Genomic DNA, 19426 nt, shown 5'->3' on the forward strand with positions numbered 1-19426 from the left:
AGGACAATTCAACACCCATCTCCGACAAGGCCCCAGGTCCCAGGCCAAGCACTGGGACTAAGGGACGAATAAAGCCCAGATTCGGAATAAACAGGACATGAAGCAACGACCATGGGTGGCACCACCAATAGACAGACTGATTCTAGCTCGAGTTGCAGAAGTTTACGTAGGAAAAGACCTGGAGAGAAGGGAAGAGAAGAGAGGGGCTTTCCAGGCAGATGGAACGGCTTGTGCAAAGAGAAGGAAGCACGGTGGTTTATCAATATCAAGTACTGATAACCGTAACCCCCATCAACGATTTCTAGCTGAAAGCCCCGGAGACTTCCCAACAAGGGGTGGCCACTGGCCTCAACTCTTCCATCCTTGCCTACTGCTCAGATGCCAGCCAGGCCTGGAGCGAGCCCTGCTGTGGAACTTGGCTCCCCGGAGGGCCCGCCCTAGGCTAAGCCATGCCACGTGCTAGGGCTGGGGAAGAGGGGAGGTGCCCCTTGGCTGTGCGCGGAGGACTCAAGGGGCGCTGGCGGAAACTTTGACTATTCAGGGCCCTGGCTGGGATCCCGCAGGCATCAGTGGGGCAGGCCCCTGCAGCTCCTTCCTTCCAGGAGTTGTCCCCACTCTAGCCGTCACGAGAGGGGAGCCAGACAGCCCCCCAGCCATAGGGTCTGAGAGCAGCAGGGTGTGGAAAGTTTTCAAGAGTTGCTGAGGGGCCTGGTGCCCCCGCACCAAGCGAGGCGTCTCAAGCCAGGAGTGTCAGATTCAAAGATGAATTACTGAGCTCAGGTCAAGGTAACGGTTTCCCACATGTTCTGTCCTCACTGTTCTAGGAGGCAGACGTCCTCCATCCTGGTCCTGGCTCAGCCACAGACCTGCTGTTCAAACTTGGACAAGGCCCCTCCCCTCTCTGGGCCCAGGTTTACCCTCCAGCCCTGGGTCCTAGGGTTCAAGGGCTCTTCCTGCACACCTCGGGACGAGAGCAGAGATACGGCCCCTCCAGGATGAGAAAAGAATTGGCCTCTGCCCAGTCGCAGTGGCCAGCTCTGTAAGGGGGGGCATCTCTAACCACTACCCCTTCCTAATGGCTCTTGGCTGGAGCCAAGGGAGCAGGTGCGGGCCCTGTCCCAAGGGGCTTGAGCTTGGAAGCAGAGCATCCCTGCTCTGCTTGCAGCGGACATTTCTGCGGAAGCAAAATCTCAGGGATGAAAGCCAACTCCCCAAGACTACCTCTTTCCCGGCCAGTGGAACTAGGCAAGAACTGTCATCCCTGGTGCCCGGTGTGTGCGGCAGCATCCCCGATACAATAGCCAGCACTGCCGGCTGAGTGCTCCCTCCCCACGCAGTGTCCCGACTTTTCGGTCACCAAACATTCCTTACCTCTCTCAGAAATGAAAGCTGGCTGGCCCAGCCTAGAAGTGGGAGCAGCAAACAGTGAGAGCATGCCCCTTAGCCTTGGCAGGGCCCTCACCCCCCAAGACAGACAGACAGACAGACACACACACACACACACACACACACACACACATGAGCCATCTCAGAGCAGCACACAAATGGTTTGGTTGCAACATGTCTATCAATGGCTGCCCTGAGGAAGAAACAATAGAAACAGGGGCACGGGGTGGCTTGGACTAGAGCCCCCCGCCCACCACGCACACACCCCTGTCACTGAGGCACCTACCCAGCACACTCCGGCAGGGGCCCAGGCGACTCCTGGCTGCCGCTCCCGCCCGCCCGCCCGCCAGGCTCTCCACCCGGCTCCTCCCGCAGGCGGCCGTAGCAGTGGCAGCTCCCGGCGGGTGTCAAGCGGCCGCCTTCCCCAGACAGAGCTCCTTTGTGTCAGCGGAGCTATTTATGGACTTACCCAAGTTCCCCAGGGGAGCGATACCTGCTAGGAAAAGCAGAACCAAATGACCAGGTTCCACCTCCCACATCTAGGTAGCGTTTTCAAAACCCTTGCATCACCCTTCCCTCCTCCTCTTCCTCCTCCTCCTACTTGTCCTCCTCCTCTTCCTCCTCCTCCTCCAGCTCCCTTCCCAAACACACACCCTGTCCAGCCGGCCACCGCCACTCTGGAGAGAGGCTGGATTTCTTTCTTCCATCAAATAGGAAACTCTGTGGTTTCCCAAACCACTTTTATCCAAGGAGGAGTCCGGGATGTCTCAAGGAAGAGAGTCCTCGCCAGCCCGTCCTTCAGCCTGCGAGAGGCTGAGCTGGCTCCTCGGTTTCACGGTCTCACTCTCACAAACGTGGGCCCTGGGTCCCCTGCAGCCCGCCCCCCGGGCCCAAGCTGGCCCCCAAAGTGCTGCTCCGGAGGGAAGGGCGTCCATGCCTCACAGCGGCACCCCCTGGCACTGGGATCCTGAGCCGGCTCCACCCCGCACACATCCTGAGGGCTCCCGGACTGGGGCAGTGCAAAGCCGCTGTTGCTGCTCCCTGGCAGGACGAGCCAATCGCCGAGGCTTCCCTATCACACCCCCACCCCCACCCCCACGCGCTCTCATCCCAATGGGCGGCTGCACATGGACTCAGGGTCCTGCAGCCAGCACTCGCTGACTCGCTGGCTCGGAGCATGCAGCCGCCCCCAGGGAGGGGGAGTGGCAGCTTCTGTCACCTCCCAGCAGCACCACACGGCACAGCTGGACACTCATGGTTTTCTGGGGGCACTTTTGTCTAATCAAACTCTGGGGAATCTAAGATAGACAGAGAGCTCAAGGCTTCCTCTCCCGGTATTGGCTGGGAGGGGCACATTACAATAGCTCCAGAGTTACGGCCATGAATGACAAAGCCACTAACAGAGGAGCCATGGGGGGCAGTGGAACAAGCACTGCACTGTGAGGTGAGGGTCCCCAATTCCAGCTCCAGCTGCAGCACTGATTGGGTATCACTGAACAAGTCCCTGCGCCTCTCTGAGCCTTGGTTTCCTCATCTATAAAAGGGACCGATAACCCATGGCCTGCCCACCTGTGGGGTTAATAGAGGATTCAGTGAGCTGGCTCTTGGCCACCTTCTCTGGAGCATGAACCTGCAGGCCAGGTTCCCAGAGCTCTGCCTGCACTAATTCATTTCATCCTCACCAGGACCATTATTAGCCTAGCTACAGATGAAGAGTCCAAGGAACAGAATGGCAGGGGAAGTTTCCCACAGTCACACAGCTAGCTGGCTGTGAAGCCTGGGTTGAAGACCAGCTGCTCCTACTCCCAGACACCCACTCTTGGCCGCTGCACCGCCCCACCACTGCAAGAAGCTGCCGTGCCAGCACAAAGCTCTTGTGATGCTGCGGCTGTGGCTGCTGCTGCTCATGGTCTGATGTTGACAAATGCAACCTGGGCTGCGCCCGGGGGCCCAGGCTGGGAATGCCCATCCTGCAGCTGACGCCCACCCACGCAGCAGGCACCCTGGGATGCCAGCGCGGAAGGAAAATGGCCGGAAGGGGCCCCTAGCCTCCTGGGCTCACCCCACCCCACCTCCGCCACCCAGGCTGAAGCACTGTCCCTCTGCTGCCATCTCAGTGTCCGGAATGCCTATTCCTGTCTCTCCCACCCGTACGAGCATACACATGCATGCCGCTATAAGAAAATATGCTTTACTGAGATTGACTCAGAACAGCCCTTATCTGAGTCAGTCACTTACAAACTCCAACCAATGCTTCACCGTGTCCCTGGGGCAGAACCAAGGCAGTCCTTGCAGGGCCCGGGAACCTTCCAGGTTGGAAGGCTGTCATTCTGCAGGCTCCCAGGAAGCAGGGCCCAGCCTTGGCCTGGGAAACTAAGGAGGTGAGTCTCAGGAGGCGGCCACTTCCCCGCGGGGCTGGCTGGTTCCCAGGATGGAATTTCTGGGGCTTAGCATAAGATTTCTCAGGGTTCCCTGACATGAGAGGTGACGTCGAGCTCCAGCTGGGCTTTCACCTTCTTTCAATCACCAAATAGTTCCAAAGCGTCAACTATTTGCCAGGTTCTGTGCTGGTCCCCGGGGATTTGGTGGAGGACACACAGGATGGGCCCTGCACTCCTGAAGCTGACAGTCCAGTGAGGGACATACATCAGCCATAGAGTCAGACCAGTGAGTCCACAATTAGACACGGTGCTGTGACAGGCAACGCAGCTCTGCCAACCCAGGGCCCTGGGTCCAGAATACATTGGTCAGTGCCCTGGACCACAGCATAATGAGGAAGGGACAGAGCAGCTCAGTGCCCCAGGGCCCAGGAGCCTGCCTGGCCAGGCTAGGAGAGTGTCCAGGGGTTGGGGCAGCCCTGGGGCAGGCACTGCCCTCTGCCTCCTCATAGCTCCAAACACAGATCACCAGGGCAGGTGGCACCCAGTGCACAGCCTGGGGCAGGATGGGGACATCACTGGCAGCCAGGCTGTCTAAGCCACAGGACCCTTGGAGATCTTTCACTCCTACTTTCCCATTTACAGCCAGCAAAACTGAGGTCCAGAGAGTGAAAGTGACTTTCCCAAGGAAACAGAGCACGCGGATGGCAGGGCTGGGATCAGCGATCACTAACTCCCAGGCTGGTGCTCCTTCACCACATCCCAGTGCTTCCCAGACAGAGGTAAGTGACGGTGCTCTGCAGTACAGGAGGACTTGGGATCTGGGGAGCAGTGGATCTAGTGGCCCACAGGCCACAGGGATCGGCACCTGGGTCCTGAGGGACTGGGCCCCATTCATTGATTCACATATTTTATACAACAAACACTTACTTGACACTACATGGCAGCACTGTGCTAAGAACTTCCTCATTATTGATTCATTACATTCACATAATCCTATCAAATATGATTTCTAATATGCCCATTTTACAGATGGGTAAATAGAGGCATAGAGATTATGAAACCTGCGCAAGGTCACACTCTAGTAAGCACAGAGCTACGGATCAAGCCTAGCACGCTTTCCACGGTGTCCTGCACCACCGGCCAGGGCAGCCCACAGCACAGGCCAGTCCACCGGTTACACTGAGAAGCCAGCTGGCCGTGCAGCCCAACCACGCCGGCAAACTGCCCGCTGCTCAGACAGGCTGGCAGCCGCTCCCAAGGCTGAGAGCAGGGAGGCTCAGCAGGGCCCCACTTCTCATTTTTGGAGAGCAGCACCCCTCAGGCAGAGGCCCTTAGGGAGATGCAGCAGCAGCCGCTCGCCAGCAGCCTGCACCACAGTGACATCTCCACCGTCTCCCTTAATACCTGCACTGCGTCAAGCCCAGTACGCCTGGGCTTATGCTCCCAAGACCCTGTCACGAGCCCTGCACAGACAGAAACCCACTCACCTTCCCCATGCAGACTCCGCCTGGGGGAAGTGAAGCCTTGGCGATGCCCTCCGCAAAGAAAGAAGGACACCTCTCCGAGGCTATTTAACGAGCTTCCCCATCCTGGCTCCTGATCCAAAGTCCACTGGGATTTTGTTCCGGAACAGGGAGGAGTGTGATGCTGCTATGGCAGAAACCGGGCAGAAGCCAGGGAGAGGTGTGGTCCCAGGAATTCCAGAGAATTGGACAGAGTGGAACCACTTCCTTGCCCCTGCCAGCAGCTGCTTGGACACTCATTACACCCAGGCACCCCGAGCCTCCGCTAGGGACACACTGGCCTCGCCTTCTACAGAGCCCTGCCCCTATCCCAACCCACTGTATGACAAGTGACAGCCCTTTGGAACCCACTACAGCCCAACCTTTGAATCTGCAAACCCACTTAGAAAGGTCTGGGCTTTTACTCACTGGGGCTCATAGCTCTGGTCAGAGGATCTACAGACTCCATGCAGAAAGGCCCTCCCCACCACAGAGTTGGCCGAGAAACTTTAATTAGTGATGTCAATAACTGCTGAATCCCTGCTGCATGCTGCAGCCTGTACGAGGAGCTGCGGACACAGAGCTAGCAGGGAGGCAGCCTGCTCCTGGGGTGGAGCTTGGAGGGTGGGATGGCAATTCAGGCACTGATGCTCCAAGCAGGGAAAGTCTTGACATGTTTTGTCCTCTAGGACCCTCACACCAGGGCAGGGAGCTTGCTAAGGGCATGGACCTTGCTCTTCCTGGTGGCATGTGCCTTATTTTGGGGACACATGCCACAAGTGGTGGGGTGAGTATAAGACAGAGCAGGTTTAAGTTTACAGGGAGCTCTGGCTTGTAGCCTGCAGAAGCCAGGGTGAGCCCCTTCCCTTGCCTGGCCTCGGTCTTCCAACTGCAAAATGAGGCCAGGGAGTGAGTGTCCCGTGGCCTCAGCCCCACTCCTGCCCTGCACCCCACCCGCTGCACCACTCCCACACCCCTCCAGGCTCTCTCACTACAGGAATCGGCTCAGTCTATGGTATCTAGAAAAACACAGCCTTTGGAGTCCCAAAAATCTAAGTGTGAATTATCTTGGGCAAATCACTTTAATGTCTGAGTCTCAGTTTCCTCATCTGTAAAATGGGGCTATTACCATCTGCCTCCCTGGGCCCTGAGAGGGACTAAATGAGGTGGTACGTGTAGAATGCCTGGCACACAGTAAGTGCTCAATAAATGAGAGCTGTCATTGTTGCTATCACCTGTTAAAGGACAGAATTTACCATGAGAGGGTTGAGTAACTGGCAGAGTTAAATGTGACAACATCTGTTGAGGAGCTGTGTCCAGCGTGTACTAGGAACCGATCATCACTAACATTATTGAGCAATGGCTGTCCCCGTGGTGCCCACCCTACTGATCAGGAAACTAAGGGACAGAAAGGTTACCTGGCAAAGCAGTGACCCAACAGGAAGCATGGCCCCAAGGCCCATGCTCTTAGCTGTATATCCTGCCCCCTACTCCGTGTTCCCTAAATGTCTCCCTTTGCCATCTGTCTCTTCCTCAGCAACTTCAGGCAGCAAAGGAAAATTCCCAACCTGCTAAAGGGAGTGGTGACTCCCACCCACAGCTAGGAGAAGCCCACATGCAGCGAAAGGCAGGAGACGTGACGTCCCCCATACAGAGCTGGCCCTGAGGACGCCGCTGGCCAGCTTCTGCCTCTAGCCTGGGACATACTTTGCAGTCACCTCAACAGTATCAGCCTGACCTTGGGTGGCTGCAGCAGCACAGGATGGCCAGGAGCCATGGCCATCTCCCTTCCTGGCTCCAGTCCAACCAGCCATACCCTGGCCTGAGACTTCAGGCTTTTGGGAGCAATCCTCAACCCACTGTGCTTGTGCCAGCACCAGGGTCAGGCTGTGTCCTGACAGCCCATGTTCCTGGGAAGTGTTCAGCACAGAGCCACTGGCCCAGCTACGGGGCAGCCAGCCCCGCGGCCTTGGCTGCCGGATGCAGCTCATCCATGCACTCCCCCGGGGCCACCCACTGCGTGGACTGTTGGGCTTGAGCCTGGGCCATCAAAACAGAGGGTCAGCAGGGGAAAGACTAGACTAAAATGCCAACTTTGCTGCTGCCTTCCATGCATCCTGGGGCAAGGCCAACCCCTCCTCTAAGCCTCAGTTTCCCTATCTATAAAATGTGCACTGGGGTTGGACTGGTCCACTCAAAATGTGGTCCACAGGATGGTACTGGTTCGTGGGCTGCTTGTTACTGGTTTGCAGTGAGATAAGTAGCAAAATTGAGAGTGTTTAGAGACTTTCATGGCCACTTGCCATTGTAGCATCCAAGCACGAGATGAGTGGACTGTTCTCACTGAACAGGGTACAGGCGGTTCAGGTGTTGTCAAAACAGCATAACAAACCACATGCAGTGTGATTCTATAAAAGCATAAGGCCCTTCCCCACAGGTAGTTTAAGAAGCCATCATTGAAATGATCTTGTCCCTATGAGAACTCACTAACTCAGACTCTATTATGATCCTTGCACCTCCAGTGGGACTCGATCCTGCCACCCAAACTACTCCTGCTCCACCACTCCCAGTGCGGAGAGTGGCACCACCATTTGCCTGTTTGTCTGAACCAAGTTCTTGTGCGTCATCCCTCTCCCAAACACTCCCCATCCAATTAGTCACCAAACCCCGCAGGGCCCATCCCACCTCTCTCAATCCCTGGTGCCGCCACGCCAGTCCAAGCCACCATCTGCTCTCCCTGGCGAAGGGTAGTAGCTCCAAACAGCTCCCTGCATCTCACCTTGCTCCACGCCATTCTCCTCCACGAGGCCACTGTGAGCTTTCCACAGCACTGATCCAACCACAGCAGCTCCCACTGCCCGCAGCATGAAGCCAAACTCCTTCCCACCACTTCTCAGGACCTTCCGCTGTCTGGCCCTGAACACGCCTCCAGCCTCCTCTCATGCCCGTCCTGCTTCCTCACCTTCCACCTACGCTGGCCTGCTTGCGGGGCTCACCTTGAACAACCCTTAGATCCCAAGCCCTGCCCCTGCCTCACAAGCTTTTCTCCCATTTCCGGCCACGTCCTCCCGATGGGTGCTCTCATCGTGCCCTTTGTCTCAACTGTCATCAGTTCATCACGTGTTGTTCATGGTTGTGTCTGTCTCTTCCCACTGTCCTTCCTCCGCACTAGACTGCTAGCTCTGTGGGGCTGAGGACCACGTTTGGCTGATGAACCACAAAGCAAAGGACATCTGAGCTCTGCCTGACCAGCCTCCATTCGCCCTGTTTTGCCATCTGAGGAGCCAGCCTTCCCTCCCTCATTCTCAAGCCAAGCGATTCACATGGAGCTGACTATCTCCTGCTCCAGGGATGGGCAGGTGACCCAGCCCTCAGTCAATCCCACTGTCTTCAGTGACTTCATGGATGGGCACATGGTCCAACCTGGGCCAATGAGAGTCAGGCCCAGGGACTACTGTTGAAATGACTGAGGGAGTCAAACTGTAAGGCTATAACCTTGGTATTTCTGGCAGCTATACTCCTGCCACTAAGGGAGTGAGCCAACACATAAGTAGGTAGAACCAAGAGATGGAGAGGGTAAGGCCAGTTCTTGATGACATTGCTTAAGACCCTGAATCCAGCTATGCCTAAAGGCTACTCTCCATAATTCAATAAATTCCATTTACGGCCTGAAGCTAATCTGAGTTGGGCTTTTGTCACTTGCATTGTGCATCACCAGTATTTAGTAGTGTCTGATGTACATCAGGTACTCTAAAATTATTTGTTCTTTCATACAGTCATTCAACAAACATTCAGGAGTGAGAGGTGATCAAGTTTGTTCTATAGGAAGAGTTATTTTGGCTGCTGTTTAGGGAGGTGATTAAAGGGACAGGAATAAGGAATAGGGAGATCCACCAGGAGGCCATGCCTAGTCCCAGGCCACTAGCCCCAGGGACAAAAATGAGGCCTAAAGAGGGTGGCTGAGACAGAGGGAAAGGGAGGGAGGAGAAAATTCCCAAATCTAAATTCACTGGAGAACCTTTGATAATTCCTGCCCTTCTCTGGCCTCCGTATCCCATCATTCTAGCATGCCCAAGTTTCTTCCACTGGTTATAGAGCTCCCCGCTGTCAACACTCAGCATTTTCACAGGAGAGTACCCGGGGCACAGGCAGGGGCAGGGGGGCTCTGGGGCGGGCCTGACAGGCAGGGGTGTAGTGTAGTAGCTAAGGACGCGGGCTCTGGAGCCAGATGCTTGGGTTTGGATCACAACCTACACCTCCCAGCTGTAAGACCTTGTACAATCCACTTAACCACTCTGTTCCTTTGTTTCCTCAACTATAAAGTGGAGATAATAACAGTAGTATTGGGCAGATAACATATTATAGCAGAAAGAGAGCAGACTCAATATTATTATATTATTAACATTTGTAGTAGGAATTCCAGAAAGAGGGGCTTAAACATACAGAAAATAAACAATTCCAAAAATTAATAGACAATTTCCATGAACAAATGGAAAATTTGGGTGTTCAGCCTGAAAGAGCTTGCCTAGTTAGTACCAGGGACAATGACCAAGGGAACAACCAGAAATAATCTAGTGAAATTTCTCAATTCTAAAGATTGGAAAGAGGAATCCTGCTTGTTTCCAAAAATAAATTTTAGAGAATCAAGTGAACAGTGCCCTTGTTAGACCACTAAAGGCTGGGAGTCCGCAGAACGCTGCGCTCAGGCTTCTGGGAGAGAAGGACTGTTAGCCTAGAATTTTCTGTTCAAGCAAACTATGACTCAAACATAAGGGCAAATACTTTCAGACTTATAAGGACTAGGAAAGGATTACCACCCACAGACCCCTTCTGGAAAAATTACTCAAGAAAACGCTCCAGACAAAAGTGAATCTAAATCAAGAAGTCCAGAGTGAGGTGACGTGGTGTATGAGGACAATGACAAGCAATGATGCAAGAAACACTTACAGCCGTAACTACTGATGATTGAGAGTTAAATGCGATTTTACATAAATGACTCTTAGAATAGAACTAATGTTTTAAAATAGTAACAACCATAAACCAAAATTCCAGATGATCTCAACAACACCCAGGAGGTATGCAGGGAAGTAAAGAGCAGCAGGGGCCAGCCGACATGCTCATTATGGGTTGCAGGAGGTAAGGGCAGGCTACTATAGATCTTATGTAATTTCTGATGTTGAAATACATTCGTAAGAAAGGTTAGGGTAAAGCCACTAACAGACTATAATTAGGGTGTATAACTCCAAAAGAAATTTTGCAGAAGAATGAGGGTTGGCCTTGGGATGTTTGATACTACTAAAATATATCATGAAGCTACAGCAATGAAGTCTCAGACTGATGTAGGAATAGACAGATTAATGAAGGAGACAAGAGAGTTCAACAACCAACCCACCTATATATGGAAATTTGGTCTATGATAAGTGAAAAAAAGGACAATTCAAAAAAGAGGGTTGGAAAAACTGGTCAACCATTTGGGGAAAAAAATTGATGAGAGTTCCGTCTGACACCAAGCACTACATTAATTGCAGATGAATTTAAAATATACATGTAAAAAATAAAAGGATAAAAGTAGCTGAGAGAAATATAGAAGAATATTCCTTACAATCTCAGGGTAGGAAAGGACTTAGAAAGTATATTCCCCCCAAAAATGACTTGATTATAAAAATATTTCACTACCAAAAAAATGTTAACTTCTGAATGATAAAAGATACTATTAAGTTAAAGTGCAAATGACAAACTAGAAAAATATTTATTACCTACATAATAAGCAAATGCTTAATAAATTCTAACTACATAAAGAGCTCTTACAAATAAGATAAGTCCCAACAGAAAACTGGCAAATGACATAAACTGATAAGCCAAAGAAGAGGCAATATGGATGAGTAATAAATATAAAAAGAATCCCAACCTCACTAATAAATAAATTCAAATTAAGATTAACTATAATTTTTCATTTCTTGTACCAACAAAGAATTAAAAGAACAATAACATCCAATATTAGGTGGAGCGTAGGCTACTCTCATTCACTGTTAGTAGGATGCAAACTGTACATCTACTTAACCTCTGTGTTTCTTTGTTTTTTATCTATAAAATGGGAATGATTACTCTAGTGTTGGGCAGATTACATGTGTAAACAGAAGGAAAGCATTTTTAGAGCACTTTGGTAGTGTTTGCCACACTTTATTCAACAGAAAAATATAGCAAAATGTAATATGCATGGCATTCTTAGGATGTTTACTGCAGCACAGCTCAGAATATCAAAACATTAGAAACAACTTAATTGTGCATCAGTAAATTAAATAAAATATGGTCTGCTGGCTACTAAAAATAAAGAGGGAGAATTTTACCTATTGATGGGAAATATTTCTAGTACATGATACATGAACTTTCTATAGATGAATAACAGAAACTTATGTATAACATGACATTATTTAGCAAAATAAAACATTGTATGTGTCTAAATATTTGTATGGAAAAAGATTTGGAGGAACCACATCAAACATACATTACTGATTATTGATGAGGAAAGGGCTAAGGGACAAGGGGTTTTCTTTATTTATTTTATTCAGTTCATTAATGTTTAGGATTTTTTGGTACAAGTTATGTACAAGTATATTATCAGTTAAAGAACACGTATAATGCTAAATAAATAAATATTCCTATTCATAATATAAACTAAAATTTTTAATTCCCTCCAATAAATTTAACAAAAAATATGTAAAACCTATAAGAAATTTTGTTCCCAAAACTTTGCTTGGGAAATCTCAAAAGAAGATTTGCACACATTAAGAGACATAATCCTATTCCCAGACAGGAAGACAGTATTGTATAGATTTTAATACTCCCCTTTTTGATGAATATTTTTTAATATTATTACAGCAAAAATCCCAAAAGAGATTTTTTGGGAAGGGCAGGGAGGAGGTGAGGACTGAATTATAAAATTATAATTAAAAGGTATATTGAATTTGGTGGAGCCTCAGAGGCAATTAGCTGCCTCAAGATAAAGCTAAATATCTCCTTCCCAGCTACTGGCTGCCAGAAACTCAATGACGTGGACAATGAACGCAAACTTCGTGCTTTTTATGAGAAGCATATGGCCACGGAAGTTGCTGCTGATGACCTGGGTGAAGAATGGAAGGATTGTGTGGTCTGAATCAGTGGTGGGAACAACAAGCTCGGTTTCGCCATGAAGCAGGGTGTCTTGACCCATGGCCGTTTCCGCCCACTATGGAGTAAGGGGCATTCCTTAGACTGGAGAAAGCAAGCACAAATCTATTTGCGGTTGCATTGTGCAATCTGAGCATTCTAAACTTGGTTGTTGTAGAGAAAGGAGAGAAGGGTACTCCTGGACTGACTGATACTATAGGTGTCTCATCACCCGGGGCCCAAAAAATCCGCAAACTTTTTAATCCCTCTAAAGAAGATGAAGTCTGCCAATATGTTGTAAGAAAGCCCTTAAAGAAGGTAAGAAATCTAGGACCAAAGCACCTAAGATTCAGTATCTTGTTGCTCCTTGTGGCCTGCAATGCAAATGCCAGCATATTGCTCTGAAGAAATAGCATATTAATAAAAATAAGGAAGAGGCTGCAGAATTTGCTAAATTTTTGGCCAAGAGAATGAAAGAGGCCAAAGAAAAATACCAGGAACAGACTGTCAAGAGATTCAGGCTGTCCCCTCTGAGAGCCTCTACTTCTGAGTCCAGTCAAAAATAAGATTGTTTGAATAACAAATAAATAAGAGGATATTTAGCCTAAGAAAGTATGAGCACTGGAGCAAATAACTATATGGGAAAAATGAGAAGTATTATTATACTGTTTCATGCTATAAACCAAAGCAAATTCCATGTAGATTAAAATGTTAATAGTTGAAAAATTTAAAAAAAACATAAAATTCAAGGGAAAAAAGTGAGTATTATATAATCCTGGGGTAAATGCCACAACACCAAAGGCAAAAAGTATATTTGTTAATTTAAATGTATATATGAGTCATCAGAAAAATGAGATGCAAAGCCACAATGAGATACTACTTCACACATATTAGGATGGCTATAATTTTAGCAAATGGAAAAATAATGTGTTAGCAAGCATGTGGAGAAATTGGAATCCTCATCTATTGATGGCAGGAAAGTAAAATGGTGCAGTCACTTTAGAAAACAGTCCAGCAGCTCCTCAAAAAGTAGAGTTACCAATTGACGCAGCACTCTTAGGTAGTTACCCAAGAGAAATAAAAACGTATGTCCACACAAAAACTTGCACACAAATATGTATGGCAGCCTTACTGATAATAGCCAAAAGGTGGGAACAACCCAAATGTCCATCAATTGATGAACGGATAAATAAAATATGGTATAGCCAAACAAGGGAATATTATTCAGCCATAAAAAGGAATTAGGTACTGATATATGCTATGACATGGATGAACCTGAAAACATTATGCTAAATGAAAGAAGCCAGTCACAAAAGACCAAATATCATATGATCCCATTTATGTGAAATGTCCAATATAGGCAAATCTATAGTGACAGGAAGTGGATTAGCTGTTGCCTAGGGCTGGAAGAGATGAGGTCATTGATGGGTGATAGCTAAATGGTATGGTTTCTTTTTGAGATAATGAAAGTATTCCGAAATTGATTATGGTGATGGTGGCACAAGGCTGTGAATATACTAAAAATTATTGAAACGTATACTTTAAACGGGCGAATTGTATGATATTTGAATTATATTTCAATAAATCTGCTACCAAAACAAATTGTAGATATGACTATCTGTAAATCAGAAACATCTGTAGTTCAAAGAAATAAAAAAATAAAAAGGCTAACATACAAATATCCTTCATATGTAAAGATCTCTTTGTGAATTAATAATTAAACTATTAACATAAACAGTCCAATAGAAAAATGGGCAAAAGACTTGAAGAGGCTGCTCCCAAAAGAGGCAATGCAAGTGACTAAAAGGCATGTAAATGAATGTTCAATGTCTCTAGTAATCAAAGAAATGAACCTATTTTAAAAATGTACAATGTACAGTGTTGGTGAGGATGTGGGGAAATAGACATTCTCTTATCCAGGTTGTCTCATTTTATTCAGTTCGGCTGAGGAGTTTCCCAGGAAGCAGGACTTTCAGTAGTACTAAAATGGGCAAATCTCAGGTGAAGCAGAATGAGCTTATCAGTCTAAGGTAGGATCAGAAATTGGCACAACCATTGTGAAGAGTAATTTGGCAATAGGATCAAGAATTCATTTTAGAAATATATACATTTTGACCCAGAAATTGTACTACCAGGAATTTATTCCAACAAAATATTCATTTGTTCAACAAATATTTGTTGAGGGTCAAACATGTAGTAGGTGTGGAACTGGATGCTGGGGATACCAAAATAAACCTACAAGGATTTTTATCCCATGTTTTTGTAACAAGGAAAAATTGGAAACAACCTGAATGTTGAAGTACTAGAGATTATTTAAATAAAGCGTGTTTCATCTATACCATAAAATACTCTGCAGGCACTAAAAATGATCTTGTAGAAGAATATTTATTGACATGGAAACATGGATATACTACACTGTTAAATGGGGGGCAAAAAGCAGGTTAAAAATTGCACCAGTAACCCCAATTTGCAATTAAGATATATGTGCATATAAACAAATGCCTGACAGGGCTGGGAGCAGTGGCTCATGTCTGTAATCCCAGCACTTTGGGAGGCCGAGGTGGGAGGACCACTTGAGGCCAGGAGTCTGAGACCAGCCTGGGCAATATATCGAGACCCAGTCTCTATAAAAAAAAAATTAAAACTTAGGCAGGTATGGTGGCGCATGCCTATAGTCCTAGCTACTCAGGAGGCTGAGGCAGTGGGATCTCTTGAGCTCAAGAGTTCGAGGCTGCAGTGAGCCATGATCACACCACTGCACTCCAGCCTGGGCAACAGAATGAGACCCTGACTCTAAAAAAAAAAAAAAAATGCCCGACAGGACACACCCAACATGTTAACAGTGGTTATCTCTGGGTGCTGGAATTAGGGTGAACTTCATTTCCTTCTCCTGGTTCATCTGTATTAAATGTTTTCTTCATAATAAACAATAATTACATGAATTACTTTTGCAACAACACAACAAAAAAGTCAACTGTATTAGAGAAAACAACACTGCCATGCCCCCACGAGTCGAGGCCCCAGGAAGGGGGTTGTGCAGAGTCAAGCACACCGGGCATTACAACAGACACTTTGCACACATCATCCCCTTTGATCTTCACAAGACCCCAGGGAGATAAGTGTTCTTTCATTTTCGAGATGCTAGGTGACCCATTAGTAATCCCACAGCCAGTGAGAGGCAGAGCTGGATTTGAACCCTGGCCTGCCTATCCTTAAACCCACAGGCCCCTGCTACTGACTTAGCTGCCTCTGCTTGTTCCTGGGAGAGGGCAGACAAAGGGCCTGGGCCCCTAAGCCCTCTGTCCTGCAGGCCAGTTCTGTGCTGGGCCTTGTGTTCCCTCCCTGTAGACAGTCTAGGGAGCAACAGGGGGACAAGTCAGCAAGGGAGGGACACCGGCCAGGGGAAGGCGTGGCACTGGAAGGCCGGCTGGCCAAGGTCAGGGCTCAGGGTGGACTAGCCAGGACTCCTGGCCTGCTAGGCGACTCTCAGGAAGCCCGATCACATCCGGCCCCAGGAGTTCCCAGTCCCTGTGCACCCAGAGGCAGTGAGAGAAAACTCACAAGGCCTGCAGCTGCCCTGATGAAACATCGAGGAGAAGACAGCCTGTCATCGGGGCCTTTCTCCCTGGGCTCGGTGACTGCTGGCCAGTGCTTTCCCCTCTCTGGGCCTCCAGGGCCCCCTCATCTCTACGAGAAGTGGGTGTGAGGGCTGATGGCTCCAGGACCCTCCCAGAAGGAATTCTGTCAATCTGTGGGACTTCCTCACAGAGGGCCTGGCAGGAAGGGGAAGGGGGTGAGGCATCCCCACCCAGCTCCCGAAGGAGCCCCCTGCTCTTCCTCTCAGCTCTGGTCCCACTGCTATTTTTGGAACAGACGCCCATTCCCCACCCCCACTCCCCAGAGGGAGCATCTCCACCAGTCCTGCCGTGCTCATAGCTCCAGGTGAAACACAGCAGCCCATTCATTCTGCTCCAGCAAGCACGCGCCAGGAATTTATAGACAAGCCAGCCCTCCAGACAACCTCTCCCCACGCCATTAGCCGGGCTGCTTTCTCACTGTTTCCATTACAGCCCAAAGTGGTGACTTACATTTCCTAAGGACAACACAGTGGGTTGCTGAGTGACAGGACCTCAAGAGCTTCTCTGAGACCATCTGTGCCCTCTCCCCACACCCAACCCAGCAGAATCTTCAAATGTCACCGCTGTGTGCCCTTGGCCAAGTTCTTGCCCTGTCTCGGTTTCTACAAATCAGCTTGTTAATTAATTCATCTCAGTGGGGGAGAGGGGAGGCTTTTCAGCTCCACTTTCAAAGATTCTATAATTCTACCAAAATACTAGCGAATCATAAAATAAATGCTATATCCTCTGCTTTTATTAATAGGTACATGTCGGGTTATGTTCCCAAAGTCCATCTGAGTGTTGATTATGGGCCTCAGAATGCATTTTTTTCATTGAAAACTGTGTTATAAATGGTGGTCAGCTTCCTAGGCTGGCCTATTAACCCTTAATGTTCTTCCACCAAGGAGAAACGGCAGAAAACTATGTTGCAATAATAGAATTAAAACCAAAATGGAAAACCACTAACATTTAATTTCCTTTTTTTTTTTTTTTTTTGAGACAGAGTCTCACTCTGTAGCCCCAGCTGGAGTGCCGTGGTGTCATCGTAGGTCACTGCAACCTCAAACTCCTGGGCTCAAGCGATGCACCTGCCTCAGCTTCTCAAGTAGCTGGGACTACAGGCACACCCCACGACGCCCAGCTAATTTTTCTATTTTTAGTAGAGACGGGGCCTCACTCTTGCTCAGGTTGGTCTTGAACTCCTGAGCTCAAGCAATCCTCCTGCCTCAGCCTCTCAGAGTGCTAGGGTTACAGGCATGAGCCACCGCACCCAGCCCAAACCACTAACATTTAAAATACCTTTTTTGAAAGTTTATCTTGGGCAGTTTTGTCTGAGCAAAAGAAGATACACATTAAAGGCAATGAAAAAGTCAATGGCAACTTCTAGGGAAGAGTGTGCAGGAGACTTGTCACCACACTAGAAACTAATGGCACTGCATATTGATTACCACAAATTCCACTTGCAAATTAGCCTGATGCCATAGACTGGTAGTTGGAAAGGTGAAAGAACATAACGTGCATACATATGTATGTGAAGTTCAGACAAAAGAGTCCAGTCTAATGCCCAACCACCTGAGCAGAAAGGTAGGTGGGATGGGGAAGACACTGGGTTAGAGAGCTCCTAGTGCTGGCCTCCCAGGAGGAGCCTGGTGGAGGCACCTTTGGGGGAGAGGAGGCAGCAATGCACTTAGAGATGGGGTGTCTGTGATAAGGATCGTTCCCTATGTAAGTATACCTATGTGTTTTGAATACATGATGAATATTAACCAGGTACATTTACATATATCCACAAACTCTCTCTGGGTTGAGCGTGAAGACTAAAATGTCTGTTTTCTTTTTTCCCTTAGCCTGTTAGGCTTTGCACTCTGCCCATTCTCCCCTCTGAAATCCCTCAGAGAACCATTTCTGTGGAACCTGCACGTGTTCTGAGACAGTGACAGTGATGAAGGACCTGAACAAATTCTTGCCCTAGATCAGGGTCTCCACTTTGAGGAGAGTAGCTGCTTTATAGTTATTTGTATCGTTATAGCCTGATATTTTGGAATCAGATGACTCTTGGAGACCATCTAAATTCAACCCCCTCATTTTCCTTGGTAAAGGAACAGATGATCAGAGACGTGAAGTAATTTGCTCAAGGTCACACAGCGAGTATCAGCAAAATCAAGATGCAAGCCAGGATCTTCACAATGCTACTCTGGTTTTCGCTGAGGGCAAGAGGCCCAGGAAGAGGGAAGCCCCACCATTTTGAGGAAAAGAACCACAGCAGCAGTTCTGACCAGGCTTCCTTTCCCTCTGGCGACTCCCTGGAGTCAGCATGGGAATACGGTGGTATTCACGACCCTGGAGTGAACCCAGCCAGACTGCTTCACAAATCAAGCGGGGACCCATGCTCTGGTCTCGGCAAAGCTGAGGTGGAACAGAAAAAGCTCTGAGTCAAAAGCATCAGGAGACCTGAGGTGTGGTCCTGGCTCGGACAACAACCTGTCCCATGACCCTGGCCAGGTCACTTCCCTTTCTGAACCTGTTTCTGCATCTAGATTCTAGAATGTGGGAGGGTTGGACTGGATGGCCCAATTCAATTCTACAACATCTACTAAGCACCCGCTATGGAACAGGTAACAACAGAATCAAAGACAAATAAAATATGACCTCCACTTGCTCTTGAAGGAGCTCACAGTCTTACAGTGCTAAGGAGGAACTGTGCTAAGAATGAACAAAATACTACGGAAATGTAAAGGGGGCAGCGTGACTTCCCATGCATTCCTGAGAAAGGTGTCTCGGGGAGGGGCTAAGCCTTGAAGGTTGAGAACTGCATCTGCCAGGGACAGCAGAGAAGGGCACGCAACATCAGGCAGAAGCAACAGGCTAAACATGAATGTGCACAGTGAGTTTAGGGAAGGGGAAAGAAATAGTGCCGTGTGGCCAGGCTCCAGATACAAAGCAGAAGCGCAGAGCCACCAAGGAGAGCCTGGGGAGCCACGCTGAGACCTGGGCTTTATTCTGGAGACAATGGCCTCCCATAACGGTCTTTATGCAGGAGCGTGGCTGCCAGCCTCCCTGGCCCTCCTAGGTTGGATGGCCCATGGCTGCCAGCAAGCTGTATAGCAGAATAGTCAAGAGCAGGTGCCCTGGAGCTGGGCTGCCCAGGTTCCAATCCTAGCCACCCCGTAGCTGTGTGACCTTGGGCAAGTTTCTTCACTTCTCTAGGACTCAGCGTCTTCATCTATAAATGGGCATAATGAGAGTAAACATATAACGGGAATAACAAACTTCACAAGGCTTCAGTGAGGATTAAATGAGACAATGTAGGTCAAAAGCTTGGCACCATGCCTGGCTCAGAGTCTAAGCTCTCATCAAATCACCTGGTGTTATCATTCTACCCTTAAACCAAGGA

At 48.7% G+C, this 19426-nt stretch overlaps 1 protein-coding gene and 1 pseudogene across 5 annotated transcripts in view; one reads left to right on the forward strand and one right to left on the reverse strand.

Moving 5' to 3' along the window:
* The window catches only part of RGS3 (regulator of G protein signaling 3), a 117605-nt gene that overhangs the window by 26621 nt on the left and 71558 nt on the right, over window positions 1-19426 (reverse strand). The window contains exon 1 of one of the 5 annotated variants that reach the window (XM_045563561.1): window positions 2040-2372. The exons of 2 other annotated variants lie outside the window; for them this stretch is intronic. In XM_045563561.1, the coding sequence (XP_045419517.1) occupies window positions 2040-2093 (54 nt within the window). In that variant the 5' untranslated portion in view covers window positions 2094-2372. Of the gene's footprint in view, window positions 1-1855; window positions 1955-2039; window positions 2373-19426 lie in introns of those variants that run through there. 2 more of the 5 variants (XM_045563562.1, XM_045563564.1) reach the window with 2 other exon arrangements.
* On the forward strand, window positions 10383-12981 carry LOC123646323 (annotated as a pseudogene).

The sequence above is a fragment of the Lemur catta genome, chromosome 10, assembly GCF_020740605.2.
Source record: "Lemur catta isolate mLemCat1 chromosome 10, mLemCat1.pri, whole genome shotgun sequence".
NCBI classification, from domain to species: domain Eukaryota; kingdom Metazoa; phylum Chordata; class Mammalia; order Primates; family Lemuridae; genus Lemur; species Lemur catta.